At 41.7% G+C, this 24,841-nt stretch overlaps 1 protein-coding gene across 1 annotated transcript in view; it reads right to left on the bottom strand.

Annotated features, from left to right (window-relative positions):
- GLIS3 (GLIS family zinc finger 3) overlaps nucleotides 1-24,841 on the bottom strand; it is a 499,957-nt gene that overhangs the window by 22,126 nt on the left and 452,990 nt on the right. The window contains exons 7-8 of the mRNA XM_065879061.1: nucleotides 24,521-24,689; nucleotides 5,967-6,142 (exon numbers count right to left, since the gene is read on the bottom strand). Coding sequence (XP_065735133.1) covers nucleotides 5,967-6,142; nucleotides 24,521-24,689 — 345 coding nt within the window. The remainder of the gene's footprint in view (nucleotides 1-5,966; nucleotides 6,143-24,520; nucleotides 24,690-24,841) is intronic.

The following is a 24,841-nucleotide window of genomic DNA, read 5'->3' as shown; positions in this document are numbered from 1 at the left end:
AAATGATGGCTTGCAGGAACTGAGACAACAGGTGATAGAACCAGCACTTAGGAAGAACTGTGATCTGCCATCAGCTGAGGGCTGGGCAGGCCAGGTGTGCACCTTTCTGGGGACACAGCCCCTGGGATCATGCTCATTTCAAATTTTATAGAAAGAGAGCAGAAAGGGATTCTGCTTATGCAGCAGATAGGCTGAGGGCTTCTTCATTTTCTCCTTCTCTTGCCATCTCAGCTCCTCTTGCCTAGGAAAGATTGTGTGTGAACAACCAGAGCTCCACATTATTTTGACATCATTCCCCTATCTACCACTTCTATCTGAGTGAACTGGACTGTTTATTTAAGTCACTGCTGTTTGGGTGTTCTATGCAGGCAGGCCAGTATAATCCCAAGACTTAGGATGTAATGTTCCTACCTTGCCCATTCCATTCTCTACACAGTGCCTTGGCTGACTTTCCTAAATACCATGCTGGCCTCTTCACTTGGCAGCATTACACTCAGTGTGGCCACAGATCCCGTTATTAGCTGGTCTTGCAGGTTCCTCAGCCTTCTCTCCCTCTACTCCACGACTGAAGCTGTATATCCCAGCCGTACACCAACTGTCTTTGGCTCATCTCTCTAAGCACACACCATGCTGTCATTTGTGTTCTTGCCTGTGTGCTTTGCTTCCCCCTGCCTGGAATGCCTCTCGCCACTTGGCTTACCCAGTGATCTATTTACCATCAAAACTCTCTTCAGTGAAAGTGTGGAGTCCTAACCACTGGACATGCAATGGACTATTACTCAGCCATTAAAAAGAATGAAAAAATGCGATTTGCAGCAACATGGATGGAACTAGAGATCGTCATACTGAGTGAAGTAAGTCAGACAGAGAAAGAGAAATATCGTATGATATCACTTATATGTGGAATCTAAAAAGAAATGATACACATGAACTTATGTACAAACCAGAAACAGACTCCCAGACTTAGAGAACAAACTTAAGGTTACCAGGGGGGAAGGGTGGGGAGGAGGGATAGACTGGGAGTTCAGGACTGACATGTACACACTGCTATATTTAAAACGGATAACCACCAAGGACCTACTGTATGGCACAGGGAATTCTGCTCAATGTTATGTGGCAGCCTGGGTGGGAGGGGAGCTTGGGGGAGAGTGGATACATGTGTATGTGTGGCTGGGTCGCTTTGCTGTGCACCTGAAACTATCACAACATTATTAATCGGCTATGCTCCAGTATAAAACAAAACAAAAACAAAGCTCTATTCAAGAAGAAACTCTATTCACCTCTAGGACCCCTTCACTGACACCTTCTTCTGAACAAACTGGGAGCCTCTGATACATTCTGTTATTGCATGTATCACATTGCATTGATTAAATGACATTCATGTTTGCCTGACAAAAGTGGGTGACCAATAAACACTTGCTGAATTGAACTTGGCCTCTCCTTGATGGGTCCAGAAGCAGGAAGGTTGTGAAAATACTGTTCTAGGAATTCCCACAGCATTCTAACAGCTTGGAGTGAATAGAGCATTTAAAAAGAAATTATCCATTAGTACCATAACAAAATGTACAAATATCAACTCTCAGGCAACTAATCCAGGCCAAATTCTGAAGCTTGCCCGGGCAAGACAATGGTCCTAAAGAGAAAGAAAAGACTGAAGAACAAGCTTACATGATTGGAAAGAGTTGTCCTTCTGTTTACATCTTAAATAAAAGACTAAAATGTACTAGGAAGTTGCCTTGGAGATGCCACCCAGAGACCTGTAAATGCTACCAGTATTCAAACATTAAAAGAAATGACACCTTATCCACCCTTACTAACGAAGGCAGTAAGAATGGATGAAGTGGATGCAGAATCAACAAAACTGAGCTCTGGTCCCGGGTCATCCACTAGGTTAAGGGAACTTGAAAAAGCAGTGCTATTAATCTTTTCAAAGTGTGCCTTTTACAAAATACCTCGTAATAAATATATACATAGAGCACACAACATCTAAGCTCTTATCAGTTAGTACACCATGAGCAAAACTCAATGGACCTCATTTCCTTCTTCATCTATAAGACTAAAGCCACTCTGAGTACTAACCTTTCATGGCTCTATGTAATGCAACAGCATCTACATACAAGCGTATATTCCATGGATAGATATAAACACATATTTATTTTGATGTGCCTTTGACTTAAAAATGGTAGATTAAGAATGTGGCTTGGAAATGTGGACTTCTTGTTAAAGATGTCTGTGCACTTTGCCAAGGCAGCAATGCCTAGACATTTAATATTCTTCTATGTCTCAGGTCCCATCTCTAAAAATACAGTGATGACATTTTTCTCTGACCTCTACCTGCAGTAGGGAGCACAGAGAGGATGGGGGTGACAACGCTCATTAAAGCCATGAACTTCTTGAAAGAAAGAACAAATATTCACTGTAGCTATCATGTTAGCAATCCCAACACTGCTTGGGGCTTTAAGAATCCACTTTTAATGGGGGTGAAGTTCCTTGTTACCAAGATGCTATATAACACCATCGAGCAAACTAGTGCAACCAAAGCTGAAAGGCACGGCCAATAACAGCAACTCATTTAGAGGGTCTCTGCTCCCCTCACTCCCAGCAGTGTATCTCCCGCTTGAAAAATATTAGATCAGTTTGGGCCCTTATCCTAAGGAGTAGTTGAAGAGAAATGCTCATGCCCAGAAAGTATCACAAAAACATTTTCAGAAAAAATGCTTGAGGCTAAGTCTGCATCTGGATCCCTACTCCCTAAATCCTAGCAGTTGCCCAGGGGCTAATGCATGAACACTCTCTTTGCAAGCTCTTCACTGCAGCCACTTGCCCATCCTCCTGGGAGAAAGTCATGATTTCCAATTTGCATAACTATATCTTGATCTCTTCCAGAAAGGCTTGTTGTATGTATCTGTTTTAGAGCTGCTACTGTCACTGGCAAAGTCCACTGGGGTCCCCGGGAAAAATAAGACACAACCTAGGTGATAAGATAACCTCTTCTTTTGTGTTTACTTTCACTTGCCTATAGCGGGCCTTGCACTTAATATGTCGGATTTGAGTTCCCAGTGCAGAACCGCTGCGCCAGACACTTCAGCTTGTCATGCATTGTGCAGAAGCACTGAGCACGACACTGCAGTTGAAGATGAGGATGGCATGCTATTTGCAGAAATGCTGCACGGGACCCGCAGGAACTCCTCCCACCCCTCGGCAGGAGAGAACCCTATAAAGCAGCCCAGCCTCCAGCCTTTCTGGGAGAGCCTGTGCTCTAGAGCAGGAGCCGGAGCCTCTCCATTCTTTGATCAAAGCATAAAGCTTTCCTTTGCTTCTGAAACGAACTCAGTCTCGTTCTATTGGCTCCAACAACACTGGGCAGGACATTTGTTGGGGAGTAACTAGGGAGGATCGGTAACACTATTAGCAGTTTCTCACTGGCCATGGGAATTTTTAACAATTAAAGTGAAATCAAAAAATAAAACCACAATTTCAAGTTTCAGCTAAACTTGAGAAAATTCATTGTTCAACTAAAAATGAGAAATATGGCAGAAGAGTCTTTTGCCAAGAGGCAGGGCAAAATGATAAGGTAAACCCCATTATCTGTACCCTCGTGTTTCATTATTCATTTGGTGAATGAGAAAGTGTCAATCACTTATTCAGTAAATACTTACTAAATGCCTACTTTGCACCAAGTATTATGCTTGCCCTAAGACTACAAATATTATTCCTATTCTCAAATAGTCTAATCAAGAAAAGGGAGTAGAAGGAAGAACATTAATTAGTTAAGCTCCTGCACAGTACCAGGTGCTCTGCTTGTGGAATTCTCCTAACAACTGATGAGAGAAGGTAGGTAAGACTCCCCTCATTTAATGAAAGTGAACTGAGGCTCAATAATTTGTCCAGAGTCACACAGTTGAGTAGATTGGTATTTGCATTCAAATTGGTCTAATTCCAAAATCTCTTTTAGAATTTCTTTAGAAAGCAGAAAAAAGAAGAAAAAGAACCACCCATTATCCTACCACCATGATTAAAAAAAAACTGTCAACATTTTGGAGAACTTCCTTCCAATATTTTTTCATGCAAGTAGGTTAATTTTTGAAATTTTAAAATGTGTTTTTCACAATTGTAATCAAAGTGTGTTACATTGCATTTCACTGGAATTATGACACAATTGACTGTGAAATGCTCCATTGTTCTATATAGCACCAGAAAGAAAAATCACTGCCAGTTACATGATGCCACTGACTGGGATATGTTCAGATTTCAGCAGTGTTAAAATATGAAGGTAAAAATTGTGTGTCTTAGAATCAGTGACCTATTCTGTATTCCACAAACCCGGAACTCATGTTGTTTGCCTCCTGCCTGTAGGTAAGGGTGGCTTCAGAGCACCTGAATCTCCCCCACATTAGAAGAACTCCTTGTCAGGGTTGGGAGGCCCCCCTCAGAAGACAGAGTGCTCTGTTTGTCTTCCTCACACATTCATTGCTTTACGCATAGTAGGCACTCAAGGAATGTTTCTTGGTTGAGTAAACACATAATAAAGCTTGAGAAGAAATTTACTGACAGAAGAAGGTAAAAATGACCAAGGCCCAAGTTTTGTTAGGGAACGGGGGGTTTGTGTGACTACTATCAGGGAGAGGGGAGAAGCAATGGATGGAACTTTGAGCCAGAGCCAGTGGCCCTGGGCTTTCCAAGATTCTTCCCTTCCAGCAACCTGCCACTCTCTGCATTTTGTCTCCTCGTTGGCTGTCTAGACCCCTGCTTTGATGTTCTTATCCAAACCTAGCTCCATAGTACTGCTTGATTCTGCCATCTTGGGAAGTTATTCACACTTATCCACACAGCTTGAATACTGATTTAGATTTGTTTGGGGATACCATTCCACCCATTAATTTCAAGTAATAACTCATGAAGAGCAAACTCAGGAACCAACATGAGACAGATGGAGAAGAGTCATGTTTCTCAGGTGCTGAAACTCTCAGCTTAAATGTATGGTATCCCTTCTGCTTATACAGAAGGTGTGTCTGTCCCTAGGAAGTAAAAGCCTATGTATACTTTGAGTCTATATGATTTGACAACTCAACTTTCTATAGATGTTCACTAAGATATCTGTCTGAGTCAGCAAACTTGGTTTAAGTAAAGAGAAGAAATTGGTTTAAGAGAAGAAATTAAGCTACACTTAGTTCTCCATGCATGTTCTGGGTTAAACACATTTTGAAAACCATCATGATTTCTCTTGCCTTCCTTCCCTCTTCTTCTTCCATGAACTCATCCAGTATCTATGTGTCTTTACAACACGTGAAGAACTGTGCTAAATTCTCTAAAAGAAAGAACAGTGGGTCAGAAAATTCTGACTTTAGAAAGAAGTTTACACATTACCAGTGAAGACAAGTTTTACTCACAGAGAAGTAAATTACAAGGAGAGAGAGCATAAGTATCAATAATATCAGAAATCCAGGTGATATGCAATCAAGTGTTTAAAGCCAGGAGAGATTACATCCAGCAAGGAGATCAGGAAAGGCTTCAGAGAGAAGTGCCATTTCATCTGGGCCTTGAAGGATGGAGAGGATCTGGGCATATGGGAATGGGGGCAAAGACCTGTGAGAGGAGAGGCATGCATGGGCAAAAGGACTCCTGTTGTTTCCCTTTTACACTGTTTACTGTCTAGGAAACAAGATGCTATTGTTAGGGCCTAACCATGAGGTGTTAAAAGTGCTGGGTCAATGAATGGATCATCACCTTGGTCTGACCACTTGGAGGTGTCCTAAGTCATACCATCTTAGGGTCAAAGCCAGGAAGATACTGCAAGATTTCATGCTGATTAAGTGTGAAATTTTAGAGGAAAGTTATTAAAGCCAAAGCCTGGTGGTGTATAGCAGGACATCTGAAATCCACAACAGGTAACTAAGACACTTGATTAAAAGCAACAGCACAACATCACTTTTCAAAACTCAAGGGACTGTCAGCTACTTGCTTACCATGGACATGGATTCCATTTGGTTGAAAAGAAGAGCTTGTTTCTGGCTGATAAGACTTCAGGTGTGATGCTGAGGGCTGCTGGGTATGGGGAGGCTGTGTTCTCTGCATTATTGAAGGAGGAGCAGGCACTCTCCGGGGGCTGATGTGGTGAGGAGATGGGGCAGAAGGCGCAAACCTGAGGAAACAATTACAAAAGGAAACATAAGAGATGTAAAAAAGCAGGAACAAAGACGAACTCTTCGGGCTTCCCTGGTGGCGCAGTGGTTGAGAGTCCGCCTGCCAATGCAGGGGACACGGGTTCGTGCCCCGGTCCGGGAAGATCCCACATGCCGCGGAGCGGATGGGCCCGGGAGCCATGGCCGCTGAGCCTGCGCGTCCGGAGCCTGTGCTCCGCAACGGGAGAGGCCACAACAGTGAGAGGTCCGCGTACCGCGTACCGCAAAAAAAAAAAAAAAAGACAAACTCTTCAAAGCCAAATTCTAATTCCCTATTCTGGCTATATAAGAGTGTGACAAAAAGCCCTTTAAAAAAAAACTTAAGACTTTTCTCTCCCATTTTTAACCACTGACTTCTCAATTGAGATACTGAAGGAGTAAAAGGGATCAACAAAGGGAAAATCTAGTCACAGTCTGAGTTGTCAAGCTTCTTAAAATGCATTTCAAATACTCTGGGTTTGGTGAAATTCAAAGCACATCTTTGCCAGACCCCTTTTCTGCTAATTTTTAGACCCGTTTGCATTTTAAGGGAAATTTAATCTGTGTGTTTCTGATTCATTTACACTTAGCTCATAAACATTTTGTTCTGTAAGACATATCTGAAGTCCAAAAAGTGTTATAAGACTTTATTATAAGCCTCTCTAGTCCTATTCTCTTTAAACTATACATTTTCTTTTGCCAAGAATAAATTAACTTAAACCTCAAAGGTCAAGTGTGGTTTGAAATCCAGAACCCAAAAGATCTATGTGGGTTCTGTGCTTGGCAAAGAACATTGCCCAGGGTGTAACAGGAACCTCACACACGATTTGGGACATTTTTTGCAGTCACACGGGCCAATCATAATGAGATTATGGCAGTTTCTGAGGTGGGACATACAGGTGTTTAAATAAGGTGACATCATCAACTAACCCGAGATATAAAATGGATAACTATCCATTGATCTTCTAATTGTACAGAAAAATGGCAGGATCTGACTCACTAGGTTTAAAAGGACAGTTTATACTTTCTAACACTGAAGTTCCCTTGAAGTGTACTCGTGGGAACAGTTTTAAAGTTGAACAATGACCATAGACTATCAAAACGACATTCAATCTGCCAGTTCAGTAGGGGGCTGGTGCAAGTGTGGTGGAGAAAGGAGCAGGGACTCTGTCAGTGCAGTGAAAACAAGCATCACAGTGATGTGTAGAAAAACTATATTAGCAATGAAGAGTTTAGTCTCCCCTGCAAAGGCTCAGGTGATTGAAAACCTTCAATAGGCTGTTTCTTACACTGTACAGAAAGACAGGCTTTGTTTTATCCCAACATGTAGATGTCGCCATCTATGTACACCACTTATTTCATAGAAACAGGTCACTTCATTTTTCTGGGCTTTTTGTGTAGGGCCATAGGTGATCAAAGGGAGGATGAACCAGTCAAGTTTATCAAGCAATTTTCAACATTTTGAACCATAGTATTTAACAAGGCAGAGCTTCTACATTTGTATTGCTGCAGTAAGAAACCATGGGATGAAATCCCATTTGTTTTTGCATTCCCCTTGCTGAGGTCTGATAAGACTATGTAAGATGATGTAGGAGCCAAGAAGGGAGGATTTGGACTGGTTAAGTTACGGAGAAGACAATTCAGAGGAGGCTTAAAGAAACTAGCTGGGTTAGGATGCCTGCTTAATCAAGAACTTAGATCTTCACTCAGCTGGAAGAGAATAGTAACTGAGTGTCCTGTGCCTGGTAAATATATATTTTCCAAGCACATCATCTTAACTGGAATTAGCTTGAAAAGATGTGCTGAATGGCCTTGAGGAAAAACAGAGCAAATGAACGCTGGCACTGTCCTGAGAATATCTATGAAATCTTGTATGCCGGGATTCCCCGTATAGAGGCTGTTTTCTTGGGGAACATGTCCTCAATGTGTCTCACAGGCTGCTCTGGGCTTGTGTGAGAGGCAGGAGGAATTGTGAGATCACTGACTTTGGGGCTAGAAGGAGTCCACATCACCAACCAACACCAGAATTCTGTGAACGGAAGATGTCCAGGGAGGGAGGGAAAGGGGTGGATTTGAATTGGAAGGAAACCTATGTCATTGCTAAATAGCCATCTTTGGCATCTCAATTTTGTGTTTTGGGGGCAAAGCAGCAAGATCCTTTGCCTTCTTAATTATATTTCTGTGTTTGGGAATAAAAGATATAACATGCTCTTGGTGTTTTTTCAGTCTTCTCTTCTGGTACCTCTGCCACCTGTCCTTTCTCTTAAGGATTGATGGTGCAGAGATGTGTAGATGGAGCAAGTTGCAGTATTTAGAAGTAGGACCTTAGTATCACCAGCTTGACGGAGGAGAATAATTTTGTTTCACAAATCCCTCCCCCACAGCACAGTAAGTCTGACTCATAAATGAAGGTTTGATTAACAAAGAGTAGAAAATGTGTATGGGGAAGGAGAAGGAAGCAAAGATTGTGAGCAATATAAAACCTTACATTTTTATAATTCGGGATGATGTGACTATAGGGTGAATTATGATTACTAGCTATAAAAAAGGGGTGTATTCAACCAACTAAAAGAACAGAACTCATCTGAGCATTTTAGGTGTCATCTGGAATGTTAATTTTATACAACAGACCTCTATATCTACATTTAGATGATATATCTATATATAAATTATATATCTATGTATCTATCTATCTAGAGAGTATATAATTATATGCTAATTACAAATCATTCTTATCTATTTATTCACACAAGTTTCACACCCTGGCCATTCTCTCTTGGTTACCACATATTACTTAATGTAATAGCAATGTTGACAAAGAAAAAAATGTGGAAGTACATACGCATCAAGATTTTAGCATCATCTATCTCAGATACCTGGGGGGGATAAAAGAATACTCACTGAGCCTTCAACCGACTCTACATTTTGCTTTTTGCTAATTCAGTCTGGATTTTTCACCATGTTATTCAAATAAATAAGATTATATGGTATAAGTTAATATAATTTCAAAATACAGTACGTCACTCCATATAAAGTATTAATAAAAATTTAAATATATACTATTCTAAATGAAATAAATGTACACTTAAAGTAGTCTTTGCTTTGGAAAGGAAAGAATTGGTACAAAAACTCTAACTTTTACATATATAAAGAAAAGATGGAAAGTAACAAGATGTGATCTTGATTGTGATCCAGACAATTTCTAGGAACAAGGAAATAAATAAGAATTTAGCACTAAAAAGCCCAGTGTAAGAAACGAGCGCATAAATGACTGACTTTCAAGTACAGCACATAGAATCAATTTTGTTACTGCCTAAAAACACTACATTGTATTTTACTGAAAAATCTCTCACAATCTATTAACTTAAATTTAATTTTTATAAACTTGCTTACTTTTTAACTAGCTCATAGAAATAGAAAGAGCAAATTAGAATCAAGGAGAGGGCAGGAGAGGAGCAGAGAAGGAGAGAGCCCTACTGTTCAAGGCAAGGCCCTGGGAGCAACCAAAAGCAATCACTAAATCACAGCAAGAGAGATGCCAGGAATGTTATTTAAACAGCCAAAGAGACTCAAGAAACTTGAGTAGTTTGAGGCCATTTACTCCAGAAGCAAGCAAACAAACAAAAAACATGCATGCTTAAACAGGAACTTGCTAAGCAAAACATAAAATGTTATTGTTACTGAAGGTAGAGTAGAAGGGGCCTCGAAATCCCATTTTCTTAGTGTCCTCACCTATTTTCCAACCTAGTCTTTTTAACACGCACACACATGGCCAAATGAATACAGTCTGAATTTTCTGCCCCAAACAGAAAATTTTTCTTTAACTCCAAAGAAGATGAATTAAATTTTTTGATACTAAAATAAATAAACAAATAATTTTGACGCTGAGTATAAACTGCAGTGATTTATAATTTTTCTCCTAAGGAATATCTCATTCCCCCACTATGTCAGGACAAGATGACATCACTCTCATTCATTCTGAGTGACAGCAGTGTCCAAGAGCCAGAAGACAGACTGTCTGAAGTCTTTCTGGGTCCAACTCTGTTCCCCAGCGGCTGATCTGCAGTTGACGTTTCACAGATTTCATTTGATATAGCTTACCAGTCTCTTCTTTGGCCTTTCATACTTCTTTGAAACAATAGAAGATTGTTATGTAAAAATGCACACAACAGAATTTTTTAAAAACATCACTGCTTACCAGAAGCAGATCACACAAAAGCAAACCAGAGAATTGAGTCAACCATTTCCATTCATTTAGTGGAGGAGTTTATATAACCTTAGCATAAGCCATGGTTTAATGGTTTGCAAAAAAAAAAAAAAAGAGACAGAGAGAAGGAAAAAGGTTTTAAAGTGCTCACCAAAGATCTGGGGAAAAAATAAAAAAACGGGCTTCCCTGATAGCGCAGTGGTTGAGAGTCCACCTGCCGATGCAGGAGACATGGGTTTGTGCCCCGGTCCGGGAAGATGCCGCATGCCGCGGAGCGGCTGGGCCCATGAGCCATGGCTGCTGAGCCTGCGCGTCCAGAGCCTGTGCTCTGCAACGGAAGAGGCCACAGCAGTGAGAGGCCTGCGTACCACAAAAATAAATAAAAATAAAAAAATAAATTTAAAAACCACCTTGGAAAGATTTCTGCAAATATTTATCTATACCCACCTTGGGAAATGTCTGATTATTTGGGGGTATTTACTTGGCTATGCTCCTTCTCTTTTGTGGCCTGCTCCCACCCTCTGTTCACATTGAGCTTCCCAACCTTGCAGTGATGTGGGCCAGAAGCAAAGAGCTCTCCTGCTGATGCAGTACTCAATCTTAGATTGTTTCATAGAACAATAGGTCCCAATTGAAACACATACAACTGGTGAGGTTCATGTGCAGAGAAATTGCAAATGGCAGGAGAAGCAGACGGCTGTCGTAGAAGACAGATGGAGTAGAAGTCAGACCCCCCGGCCTTGGAGTGTGGCTCCATCCCTTACCAGCCGGGTGATTTTGAATAAATACCCTGATTTCTCCCAGCCTCAGTTTTAAGTGCAAAATACAGTTAACCTCGACTCTTACTGGGGATCATAAAATCTGAGATAACATATTCATTTATTCATTCAGGAGGTATTTACTGAACACCAACCAAGTGCTCCGAGTGCACTACGGAGAGAGTAACACATGACACAGATCTCCGTGTTTGTGTAAGAGGAAGCAGGCAATGAACAATTTTAAACCCACAAACTACGTATTGAGCTAGAGGAAATGAGTACTACAGAGAAAAATAAAGGATGCAGGTGAGGGGCGGGGTGGACTATGAAAAATTTTAAATTAGGAACTCACAGATATCCAAGTACTTTAAACAGAGAATGTCTGACACCTTTCAGATGATTGACACATGTTTATGGAATGACTGCTCTAAACAGAATGTACATTTAAGGTATCCCTGATTTAAAATATACCCAATGCTTGAGAGCTGTCTAATAGCACTGTGTTAGAATATCTATGAAGCTCAAAAAATTAAAAAACTCTTAGCACTCTTTTCTCTCTTGACTATGGAAAGAGGCTCAAAGAAGGTGAGGCTTTTACTCATCTGGATAATTTCCTAGTTCCAGGAGCAGTTAGTTGTGGTCTTCTGTAAGAGTCTCATTTTTTTGGTACCGGCTTTCCCAACGAATTATCCTGAGCTCACAAATCCATACAATCACAGAATACTTGAGCTGAAGGGCAGTGGAGCACCACTGTATCTAGCCCAGAGACATGAAATGATTTGCCAAAGTCACACAGCTAGTTCTCCAGATACCACTTTATCCCAAGAAGGTAAGACATTCTCTAGTGAAGATGCAAAGCAAGGCAGAGAGATGGCTTGAGGGAGGATGGAAGAGGACTCTTGTGGGCATCTGAGGTTTTTCTCCTCATCACCAGATGATGGGGATGGGGGTACCAGCAACCTACTGCCTTTAAGAATCTGACAGTGTGGGCTTCCCTGGTGGCACAGTGGTTGAGAGTCCACCTGCCGATGCCGGGGACCAGGGTTTGTGCCCCGGTCCGGGAAGATCCCACATGCTGTGGAGCGGCTGGGCCCGTGAGCCATGGCCGCTGAGCCTGTGCACCCAGAGCCTGTGCTCCGCAACGGGAGAGGCCACAACAGTGAGAGACCCGTGTACCGCAAAAAAAAAAAAAAAAAAAAAAACTGACAATGTGATTCCCCAGTTTGCTTTGGTGAATTTGCTGATTTCTAAACTGGGGTTCTTTGTGCCCAAGCCAGGCTTATACCTTTAGTCTTTCCAGCTGAATAACGCCTTTCAGTTACACTCTTTCCCTTGTGTATAAATCCAAAGTATTTCTAGGTCAACTAACAACTGTATTTCTTCAAACAAAATTTACTAATAGGCTGTGTTGCAAATCAAGCACATGTCATAAATATGTCTCACTTTTCTTCATTCGTACTGTATACACAAGCAGTGCAAGCCATGTGGGACTGTATGTTTTAGCACTGCTTTGGGGGTTGACACTCTGAAAAGAGGTGTTTTCATGGTCAGCTAGATTAGATGTTGGTTGGTATATGCTTTGGATAGTTACCCCCCGCCCCGCCTTCTTTCTTCCATGGGGGTTATAGACCTCCCAAAGAAGGAAGAATGCAACAGAACAGCTAGTTTCATTGCATTCACATGAAAAATATTATTGATTTGCTGCCAGGGAGTAGAAATAATGAATAGAAACTGGTCTATGGCAGATTTGGGGAGGTATTCTTCATTCCCCCAAAGAATTGTGGGGTATCATCTGTAGTGGTTTTAAAATTCATCTGTGAAAACTAATCAATGAAAAATGGCTTTAGCAGTTGGCTGACTGCAGAGGGGGAAAAAAGGAATCCTTTTCAAAACCTAAAAAGAAAAGCACAGTTTTAAGGATTACACATCTGATTTAACATCTAAAAAAACCCCCCAATGATAATACCCCACTTTGTATAGCCAGACAGTGCTCCATTTTAGTAGTCTTTAGTGGTCTTTAAAACGATTTATGAATCACTTCATGAATTCCTGGCTGAATCATCTGGGTGACTATAGTATCTACTTATACTTCCCTTCTGTCTCACAAAAGAGACACTTGGACTCAGTTCAATCCAGATTTGTCCCCGAATGAATCACAGCACGTTACTGGGGGAACTGCAAATTGAATTCTGCTTCTGAGACAATCAAGACCAGCTTTCAGAAATGAAGAAACAGCCTTGGGGAAGTGTGGGTAATTGCAACACTGTCCATCTGGGCAGGACCAAAGCAGGCCAAGAGCTGTATGTCCATCTGCAGACTCTGTTCCAAACTAGTCGAAGAGCTGAAGCCATCCCCAGGAAGGGCTTAGTGTTTCTTTCTCCTTACAAGAGTCTGGGTCAATATTAACTACAAATAATTTATCACATTGGACGAGACTAAGACTCAAAAATGACTGCCTGAGCCTCCACAGAGCATGACAAAATGAGGGCTGTGAAGTTGGCTATAGGTGAAATGATCACCAAGGCTTTCTAAAAAAGACATATATATATTATAATGAGTGAGTGCTTGTGGGAAATAGAAAGGGTAGAGTGTTCTGGAGGAACGTTTCTCCACTTGGGTTTCGGGAGTAAGTTGTAAGTCAAGAAAACAAAGTAATCAATGCCCAAGGCAGAGAAGTGTATTTTTTCTTGTATACAGTGACATACAGCCCACGGTATCACACTATTATTCCCCTGTGGAAATGCAGAGGGAGGAGGAGAGGACATCCAGGATATGTTACAAAAATGAATTATGCAGGACACATTTAACCAAGAGCCAGGTTTTTTGGAATATCTTGACTGCAGAATTGGCTGTGACTTGGTTGGTTGTCTATTTCAGAATCTGATGTGATGGGGAGAAAGGAAAGAAAAGTCTGATTCTGCCAAATCCTCTTTACAAAAAAAGTGCCAACCAGAAGAAAATTTATCCAGAGTGGTCTTAGACATTTCATGTCAAAAAATTCTGCGGTGAAAAAAAATTCTGTAATGATATCGTCCCTTGGGCAGCTCTGAGTAGGTCAAAGCAAGGGGATTAACTCATAGTCCTGTGGCAAAGGGAAGACTTTCTCTTGTTCAGCACAGTGCTAGGCATAGAGTTCAGTCTGCTTTGAAATAGAAAGCATTAGGTGAAAGAAAAACATTCGGAAGAAAGTGTGATGAGAATGCTAGATGAGAAATGAGAAAAAAGTGTTATTTTTCTCCAAACGTGAGAAAGAGAGGTATAGGTAGATTAAAAAAAAGCTTCTTGCATACCTTTCTCATGGTCACAAACTGAAAACACGAGTCTCTTGACGACATCAGAAGAACTTTTAGAACTAACTTCCAATGAAGTACTCCTGCCAAGTACAGCCAGGTGCCTTTGAGAGCCACTGCCAAATGAGACCTCAGAAGTCAATATAATCCATAAATTTGAAAAGAAAGTAGCTGGGTGGTGGTTTGCTCAGTAATAACATGTGCTGTTTATATGTGCTTTTTTTTTCTTCATCTGAAGGATGTCAGGTTACTATTGTAATAACCACAAATGAATTTTCTATACCTTCTCTTGAAGACGAGACTCAACAATTGGCTACAGAAATGAATGAAAAGAAACAGCATATAGGGCTTCCCTGGTGGCGCAGTGGTTGGGAGTCCGCCTGCCGATGCAGAGGACGCGGGTTCGTGCCCCGGTCTGGGAAGATCCCACATGCCGTGGAGCGGCTGGGCCCGTGAGCCATGGCCGCTGGGCCTGTGCGTCGGGAGCCTGTGCTCCGCAACGGGAGAGGCCACGGCAGTGAGAGGCCCGCGTACCACAAAAAAAAAAAAAAAAAAAGAAACAGCATATATTTAAAAATTCACAATTAGAGAAGGGGTCTTGGCTCTTACAGATGGAAAGAGCATCAAATCCTCAGATGTTTGCTACCATTTTGTATCTTCAGCACCTCATCCAGTACTATGCAAAGATAATTAATAAATGTTGGCTGTTGCTGTTGAAGAAATACTCTGTTGAAGAGACCACTGGTTCCAAAGACGTGGCTCCCAAATTAGTGCCAATTCTTTTTCTTTTTTTTCCCTCGGTACGTGGGCCTCTCACTGCTGTGGCCTCTCCCGTTGTGGAGCACAGGCTCCGGACGTGCAGGCTCAGCGGCCATGGCTCACAGGCCCAGCTGCTCCACGGCATGTGGGATCTTCCCGGACCGGGGCACGAACCCATGTCCCCTGCATCGGCAGGCGGACTCTCAACCACTGCGCCACCAGGGAAGCCCAGTGCCAATTCTTGTGTCCAGGTGGATGGTACCTTTGTCGAATTGGTGCAAATGGCCAGTTGAATATTATATTTGTCCAGAAACCAGTTTCTGGTTCTGAGGGGAGAACATCTTCTTCAGGAGAATGATTCCAACCATTACTCTGAGGAAGATGATTAAAACAGAGAAAAGTTTTTCTCCTTGCAACTAAACAGAAAAGCAACTAAAGATTATTTCTCAGAAGAGGAGGCAAGAAGACTAATCCAAAGAACTTTGTCTCTTGGTTTCTGCTCACTTCAATAGACTCCTCACCACTAATGAACAAACAGTCCTTCCCTTGAAAAAAGATGTAGTTTCTTAGGAGCCCATTTCTCCAACTATCCCCACCTGAGAGGGGAAAAGATGAAGGTGATCTCCAGATCACACTGTTAAAACATTAAACAGAGGCTTTCCTTGGAACAGCCTTTTCTACATCAGAGATGAGGCACTTTGTAATATGTGGATATCTTGACTCAGGCTAGAATGGCTCGTGGGCTTTCACTTTGGGAATTCTGGCTCCCTATGACTTGCTGTTTCAGAGGAAGCATATGAAAAGAACACATTGCCACATTTGAATACTATAATGGCTTAGCGAACTCCATGTTGCTTCACGCTAATGCACTAAAGTAGAGGTTTCAAGAAAAGGAATTCTATTTTACCTCAAGCATTCCTTGTTACTGTCATGACTCACTTTCCTGATTGAGAATCCAAGGGGACTAAAAAAACATCATCTTGGGCTTCTCATGAAGTGGATTTGTTTGGAATGTGGGAACGCAATAAAGATGGCTGATTTGGCATTCAGAGGTGAAACAACTTCATTGGCACTTAAAAATTATAGTTCCTTTTACAGACCTTCCAATAGATGGCTTGTAATGTGCATTTATAATTAATCTAAAATGATGATTTAGTGCATTTCAAAATTTAAAATCCATGGAAAACAAACTGATGTGAACGAATACTTGAACCACAAGTCAAGCCATTTGTTTGCTGGAGTGACACGTGTATGCCCACATCAGCATCTCCTGCTTCACCATGAAGCGACACAAAGGAGAATGTGGAGATGGAAGTGCATCAATCAGCTGCTCAGGGTTACTGCTGCCTTTCACACTATAAAAATGAGTTTGGACTTTATTCTAAGTATGGTGGGAACACAGATGTGAGCAGAAAATCCTCAATGATTCAATTTACGTGTTAAAGGGCAGCTCCTGTTGTGGTGTGGAGCAAAGGCCAGGTGTGCTGGTAGGGTGAAAGTAGAAGGTTGTGGGTAAGCAAGACTGGATGTTGGGAAACCAGTTAGGGGGCTGTTGTACTTGAGAGAGGAGGGGATACTGGTGAGCTGGGTGTGGAGGAGTGGAGCTGATTAGGCTTCAAATGTATTTGAAGGCAGAGCTAATAGGACTTACAGGTTAATTCTATATGAAAGTGCTTGGGCAAAGGGAGGAATCAAAGTTGACTCCTAGGCTTTTTAGGTTTTTAATAGTAAGCTGAAGACAGCCATGTAGACCTAGCTCATTATTTTCCTCCATTATCAAGAAATATATTGGACTCTGGTAATTAGGCTCATAAAAGTTTCACAGACCACACTGCATTAAGGAGCCTGGGCTTTATGTAGAGAACAGGCTTTTGTGTATTTGGCTAAGACAGGTGCCCTGGTGACTCTGGCATACATTTCAAAGGCCTCCATATCCTGTTACCCACCCAGAAATTTAAATGAGAGATAGATCAGGGTGGGCTATGGCAGCTAGTTCAGCAATGCCTTGTTGTTGTTGTTTTATTTTTCTTCCAGAGGAGCCATTCACAGTCATTAGGTAGGTAAGAAGAAAGTAACAAATATCACCAATTTCCCTGTACGTGTAACTATTACGATTGAGTCAGGGTGGCGTATTTATAAGAAGCTATTAGTAAGGTGAAGACCTCTGTGAGAAGAAAGGTCATTCCAAAGGCCAATAACCCCACTGATATTTTCCAGAGAGGATGAAGCATGGCTGTGCTCATGGATCAATATTTAAGACGTTTTAAGACTGGTGGGCTATTCTGCCCTGGAATAAACATCAAGAAGTACCAGGAATTTTCCACAGATTTAAAGAAAACAGAACAGAAAAAGGACCTCAAGCTTTTCCGTCTAAGATACAATGCTGTATCTCCATTTTCAAGTCTAGGATATTGGAAGTTTCTGCCTCTTTGTGCTCACAGCATCAACATCAGGAACAACATTCGTTACATTCAGCAATTCTCAAGTAGACGTGTGGTGGGGAGAGGGGTAGATTTTGGACCCCACCTCTCTTAATCTTGAACATCTGTGGAAGTCTCTTTTCTAGAAAGAAACTGACCCCTTAATGGGATGTTAAATGTGGATAACTGTTTTCTGAATATAAAGTGCTGAAGCCCAAAGAGAAAGAATGATGCTCTTGGCCACATGACATTAGGTGAGCATCCTATCAATAGACTCTAACAGAGGATGATGTAGATGCCAATACTCAGGCCGATAACAATGGATATTTGAGGCTTATATTTATTTTCTGACTATGGCTTTTCTCAGTTATTTCAGTGATAAAGATCGACAAGCTTTGTTTGTTTGTTTGTTTTGCCAGTGTTTGTTGCCTTATAAGTCAGCTATCTATGCATGTGGGAAAGGGTCTGTAACACATATCAAGGAGCCTCTGAGAGCAGTGCTCACTGGGTAAATTGCAACTAAATTATGACACATAGCAACGTGGACACTTCTTAATAATACTCAAGTCTTCTCTTTTATAATAAGAACAGTGAGGCCAAGTTATTGATATTAGAGCTCTAACTTTCAGATGTTTGGCACTTTGTCTCTAACATGGAGGTAATTTTTTTTTGACACTGACTCTTCAAAATCTTCTTAAATAGGTCATGACTATATAAACTACAAGCTTGGAATTGCAAGGGGCAAAACTGTCTTTACAAATTGTGTTAAAAAGGAAAATAACACAAAACCCATTGTGTTGCCTTATCAGTCTAGGATATGGAAAGGACAGCCTTTGTCTGCTTGAGGACCAGACAAATCATTCGTACATTCTTCATCATTTCTTCTTCTGTTGGGCACAGAATATGTTCTGAACTCTTGCTCGGTGGATAACAGGATATGGAGGCCTTTGAAATGTATGCCAGAGTCACCAGGGTACCTGTCTTAGCCAAATACACAAAAGCCTATTCTCTAGATAAAGCCCAAGCTCCTTGACGCAGCTCATGAGCCTCCTACATTTATTTATGAAGCTCCGTCCTCGCTTGTTCTCTCTCCTCTTAGCTTTTGTATATATGACGTTGCCTGGCCGGGTTCTATAGACCTTCAGATTTCAGGGAGATATTTTTTCTTCTATTCCTGCCTCCCCAATTTTGGGTTAGGTACTCCTTCTGTATGCCTCCACAGCCTCCTGTAGTGCCCCTTCATAGCATCCAAAATTATGATCACCTATTGACCAGGTTAGCTCTTGCTGGACTAGGTACTTTGAGAGGGCCAGGCTCCTGTCAGCCTCATTGACCACTATGTCCTCAGTGTCCAGTATATTGCCTGGTGCCCAAATACCAGCTGACTGAATGATTCAATAAATGAATGAACCTCAATGTTAGGACTGATTTTGATAAACTTTAATATTTTGTATGATGCTTATGATTTTAGCCATTATTGCACACATACTAGAAGATTAAAAAGAGAGAGAAAAGATTATGTGGAGAGAGAGAGAGAATGTGTATGTGTGTCTGTCTATGGAAAAGCTGAGTGGGTGAAGATATCAGTGTCCCTGTTTACTAAGAAAGTCCTACGGTGGGAAGGACAGCAAAGCAGCAGGCCTAGTTTTGAGCTGTTCAGATACTACAGATGCAAATATGTGGGAATAGTTAGTATTGAGCATCTAGTATTAAAGACCACAGGAAAGCAAAGGGAACCCCAGCAATGGGTGATGGCAAGAGACTCCTAGCAGTGTGTGTGTGTGTGTGTGTGTGTGTGTGTGTGTGTGTGTGTGTGTGAACATATGTATTAGAGCAACTATGTATTGTATAGAAAGAAGTATGCAGGTTACATAAGATACTGGAACTTTGAGGTCACCATCCTTCAGACCAATGAATCAAGGGGAGTAATCCTTTCTAGGAATCTCCCACCTGGGCAGTGGGAGTTGGCAATGACCCCCTGTTTCCTAGGCATTCCCCTCACTGGTCCTTTTCCCTTGTCAAACTTGCCTTAGCATCACAGGAACCCTGGAGGTTACAAGGAAATTTTGGGCTCCTGCCCTCAAAGAACTAATAATCCAGGTAGCAAGTGGACATCTGGGAAATGGAAAATAAATGAGACAGATTTAACTGGGGAGCTGCAAGAGGCAAGGAGGCTTTCTGGGCTGAAAACTAAGCCAAGCCCCAGGCTGATAACATTTAGTCAAGAATAAGATAATGAGGGAATATCCTTATTGTCTCTTTAGGTAGAGAAAGATCCTGAATTAAGATGCAGAAAACAACCAAGCTAAGTCAGTGAGCAGGTTGGTTTGACTAGAGCTAAAGAACTTTACATGATTGCAAAGACATGACATAGAAAACAATTGCTATCTTTAACCCCTTGGCATCCAGGAAAGCTACAATATGTTCCCAATGGTGAATAAGAAAATGCTATCTGTGAAGACCAGCCCTGGGTACCCAAAGGCGTAGAAAGACTGCACATATATCAAAGTCCCTAGAATTCTAGCAGTATCACATCTGATATGAATGGAAAACAGTAAGGCTTCCCAATACTTCATACAGATTCAAGAAACTGACATTCCTTATTTAGCTAAGGTGTTTAGATTACTTTCTCCAAAAAAACTGCCCCTAACATTCTCTGCTGTTCGATTCCTGTACTAGAATGCATTCTCTACGGGGAGAGCACATCCTTTCCTTGTTTTCAGTCTTCTCTGGCTCAGAGGTGGGGCTTGTAGGAAGCCCTTTACATGTCGCTCCACTCTGGTAAATCCACAAGTCCCCCTAAACTCTGTCACTTATACAACAGAGCACACCATATTTGTGGCATTCTTTAGAAGGGGAGAGGCAGCCAACATGCTCTTGAACAAGATGAGTGACACAAATCCAGCTGACTTTTTCTTGGGATTGCAAGATTTCTCCATCTCAAAAAGGGACTTCCATCAATGTTTGTTTTCTCTCGGCTAAAAGACATACTTTGAAACCCAATAAATTAACACTTCCGAAGACGCCGAGTTCCCACTGTCATAAAGTACCACTGGCTCGTTCAATATGACATAGTAAAACACCACTTCCCATAATAATTTTAAACCAACATTGGGTGATGTGGTGTGGTTCAGCTTAAATCACTGAAATGATGTGTCATTCAGATAATATTTCAAAATAAAAATGGAACCTCATCAAATTGAGAGAACTTGCGTTTACTTTATTTTACGGTGGTAAGGATCAAAGAAACAGATGTTAACTGGATAGATGTAGTGGACCTTTCCTGACTTATGACAGTGACTCAGCCCATTTTATTAACAATTTAAAGCTAAATAAATGATGAATCAATGCCCGCAAAGCAGGGGAAAAAATGCCAGTTTCTCACTAAAAATCGCAAAGTGGATAAACTTATTTCCGTTAGGAAAACTGCTGGGGTTTTTACTGGGGAATTTCCCAGGCAAACAGAGGCAAAGATATATAAACCCAAAGCGGAAGGTAAGCACATTTCCTCTTAGTGTTTTTATGCTGGACATTAGTGCAAACACAGTGAATAATTCAGGGCTGTTTCTCCAGTCATCCTCATCTCCAAACCTGATTGGAAGAGATAAACCTCCACGCCCTTGCTCCTGCCAGCTGGGCTGGCATAGGAATGGGGCTCACATCCTGTGGGGAGAGCAGAGCAAAAAGGCAAAGCCACAAAAGTGAAAATATCCACTTCATTCACCCAGCCATGCAAAGTACACCACCTTCCTCTGCCTCTCCATTTTCCCTTCCATGATTATATTATCAGCCACTGCAATCATCTGACAACATCCTCTGGCTTACAAACCTGAATCTCTCAGCCATGCCAAGGTTGCCTGTCCTTATGCCATGTAACAAGCTAGGTGCTTTACCTGCTTTGGTTCGTCTAATCCTAATTCCCCATGAGTGCAAACTAAGGCTCAAAAGAGCTAAGGAACACCCCATCACCTATGTGTTATTCCTGCCCTAAACGAACAAGTTTATTAAGGAGGAAAAAATATCAGACAAGTCCAAACTGTGGAACATTCTGCAAAATAAATCTCCTCAGTTCTTTAGAAACTGTCAATGTCATGAAAAAAGCAATAATAATAATAATGAAGAAGAAGATGATTTTTTTTTTTTTTTTTTTTTTGGCGGTACATGGGCCTCTCACTGTTGTGGCCTCTCCCGCCGCGGAGCACAGGCCCCGGACGCGCAGGCTCAGCGGCCATGGCCCACGGGCCCAGCCACTCCGCGGCATGTGGGATCCTCCCAGACCGGGGCACGAACCTGTGTCCCCTGCATCGGCAGGTGGACTCTCAACCACTGCGCCACCAGGGAAGCCCCAAGATATTCTCTCAGATTGGTTCAGAAACAACAGGGAAGCAAGCAAACAGACAAATAAAGGATCTCTCAAGTCAGAAAGAGAAAGAGACAGAAAGAGAGAGAGAAGGTGGCAAAATGTTAACAATGGGTGCATATGGGTGCAGGGTATATGGGTGTTCACTGTGCCGTTCTTGAAATTTTTTAATATGTTACCAACATTCAAAAGACGAAATTGAAAAAATAATTATAAAATAAAACAAAATGAAATGTTAAAAACAAACCCAGAAACAACCCAAGCAGCAGGAGCATCCACGGAACACATTCAAACAATCAGCAACTGTGAGAGCCGGGATTTAATCAGGTGTTTGGGTGGTTGTTGTTTTTGACTCTAATAATGGTTAAAATCTTCTTCTACATTGATTCTTTTAAAGGCTGTGTACAAAAAAGAAGACACACAGATTACCTTTTTCTTATATTCTTGTAAAGAGTCTTTATAACTACCAATAAGATGAGACAAAGAGGAGGAAGTCCCTATGGATGGTTTCTTAGCTTCACTATCTTGTAGGGTATGATGCTTGGCCAGGCAGAATGAAATGGGATGATGAAAAGCCCACGGATAATATCATTTAAAACTCAACTGGGAACTAAATAAAATCCTAAAATGAATAAGCTCATCTGAACTTACAGAAATACATCCAACAACTGGCAAGTCTGTGAACTTAATAGATGATTAGCATTTGCACTGCTTTGCTGACAGATCCTGTGAGAGAAGGCTAATAATTTGTTTACACATAACCATGTACATAGAAGTGTTAGGATTAAGTCTAACATATTCTGATCCATGTTTCAATTGCCTACCAGACACATCCACCTGGACGTTTTACAGCCACCTGAAAGTCCAAACCCTAAAGTCCATTTATTATCATTCCTTCTTTCCCACCCTCACCTCTATTCAAAACCCTCTTTTCCTTTGTTAACGGCACCATTTTCCATCTTGATGTCTCGGGGTGTAACTCAGGAATTAATTTTGGTCCCTCCTGTTTACCCCACACATATATTTATAATTAGTGATTCTGCCTCCTAACTAATCGCCCTTGAATAAATTCTCCATCCTGACTGCTTTGCCTTAGCTCAGGTCCTCATATTGTTCATAAGGACTTCTATAATAACCTCCTTATTTTCCCTACCTTTCATCCCTGCTTCAAACCTCAATTACTTTACCATCTTGTCACCTGAGTTGCTTCTCTAAAATGACAATCTGATGTGTTTCTCTCCTAAGAAAGGGTCTATAATGGTTCTTCACTTCCAGTAGGATCAGGGGTAAAATCTTCAGCGTGATTGTTCCCCATGAGCCAACCCATTCTCACCTGACTTCATCCGCCATGTCTACCTGATGATGCCACCTGAGTTACTGGCACCTTGCTCCCTCCATGTGTCCTTCCCCCTCTCATGTCTTACATATGTTCCTCTGGCTACCTTGGATGCTCTTCTCCATTTATCCACCTGGAAGAGTGGTGGATAAATCTTCCTGTAATGCCTAGATCACTCTTGTCTTTCTTTTCTCCCCCTCCCCAAGGCAGAGATAGAGCTTCTGTGGCACCTCTGTTACATCATTTATCCAACCAGCATTACTATATGTTGTTTGCATGTCTGCCTTCACTACCAAATCCTATAATGGCAGGACCAGGTTTTCATCATCTTTTCATCTTCAGCAAAATGTACGACACATAGCAAGTATTCAACAGATGCTTATTAAATGAACAGATGTATTAATAAAGGGTAGGCATAAAATTTAAAAATATGGCTTAGTGGACTTAAAAACACATTAAAAAACTCCTAGACCAGGCCAACACCAACAAAACCACAGACTGCTGGTGAAATCAACGATTCAAAACTTTTACTCCAGTTGCCTATTCAACCCATTATTTTGTCTACCAAATGCCTACTATTCCAGGATTGCATAGGGGTGCCCACAAGAACTTTTTCCCGTGGATGTCTAGGTCAATTCAAGCCAGATGACGAGTGGAGAGGAGAATGAAAGAAGTAGCATGCTGTCCACACCACTGGAGGGCTGGGCAGTCCAAAGACAGGGACCGAAGTGTCAAGATTGAAAAATTTTCTCCCAGAAACTCTTTATGAGGGTGGTATCAACATAAAGTATTCAGTGAACAGCCCCTTTCTGGTAGTGCGTATAAAATCCTGTGCCCTTTTATGCTATATTCTTAAGATAACACCACTGATCTATGTGCTGAAGGTACCACCTTACTTCTGGAAAGCATGTCAACCTGTAGGGACATTATCTTAAAATTGAGTCCCTGAAACAAACTGAGGAATGACAGGAACATTCTGATGCATCTCCCCAGCATCAGACACTTCAGTGGGCTATTGCCAGTATCTTTATTTTTTTTCCCATGGAAAATAAAACAGATAATGAGATATTCGGTTCACGTGTTTTGTGCATGTACTTTTAAAATGTCACCTTTGGGTAATTCAACCCACCAATGGATTATTAATAAACTTCAGCAACTGTCAAAGCTCTTCTTGGTGGAGGGAGGTTTGGCGGTGCCACCTATTAGAAGAGAGAGACGGATGGCCTTACCTCTCAGCTCCCGCGTCCGCAGCTGTGGGTGCAGGTAACTGGGAGGAGGGGTTGCGGGAGCTCCCCTGTACGTTATGTCCTGGAGAAGGGTGACTGACTGGATGTGAGGTTGGCATGGCCCCAGCAGCTGTCCCGCTTCGGCCTGAATGATTGCTGGAGAAAACTGAAGCTGAAATCAAGGGAGAACAAGCATCAGACCGCGCCCCAGAGGAAGCACGCACTCTTTAAACACTGAAGGCTGGCAGCAAGCACATTTTAGGGGCTTGTTTGTTTTTCTCTTTGGTGGCTTTAGGGGAACAGTTCTCCCCTTATTGGATATAC

Source organism: Phocoena phocoena, chromosome 6 (genome assembly GCF_963924675.1).
Source record: "Phocoena phocoena chromosome 6, mPhoPho1.1, whole genome shotgun sequence".
Taxonomy (NCBI): Eukaryota; Metazoa; Chordata; class Mammalia; order Artiodactyla; family Phocoenidae; genus Phocoena; species Phocoena phocoena.
The sequence above is the reverse complement of the archived record's forward strand: the minus strand, read 5'-3'. Positions and strand labels throughout refer to the sequence as shown.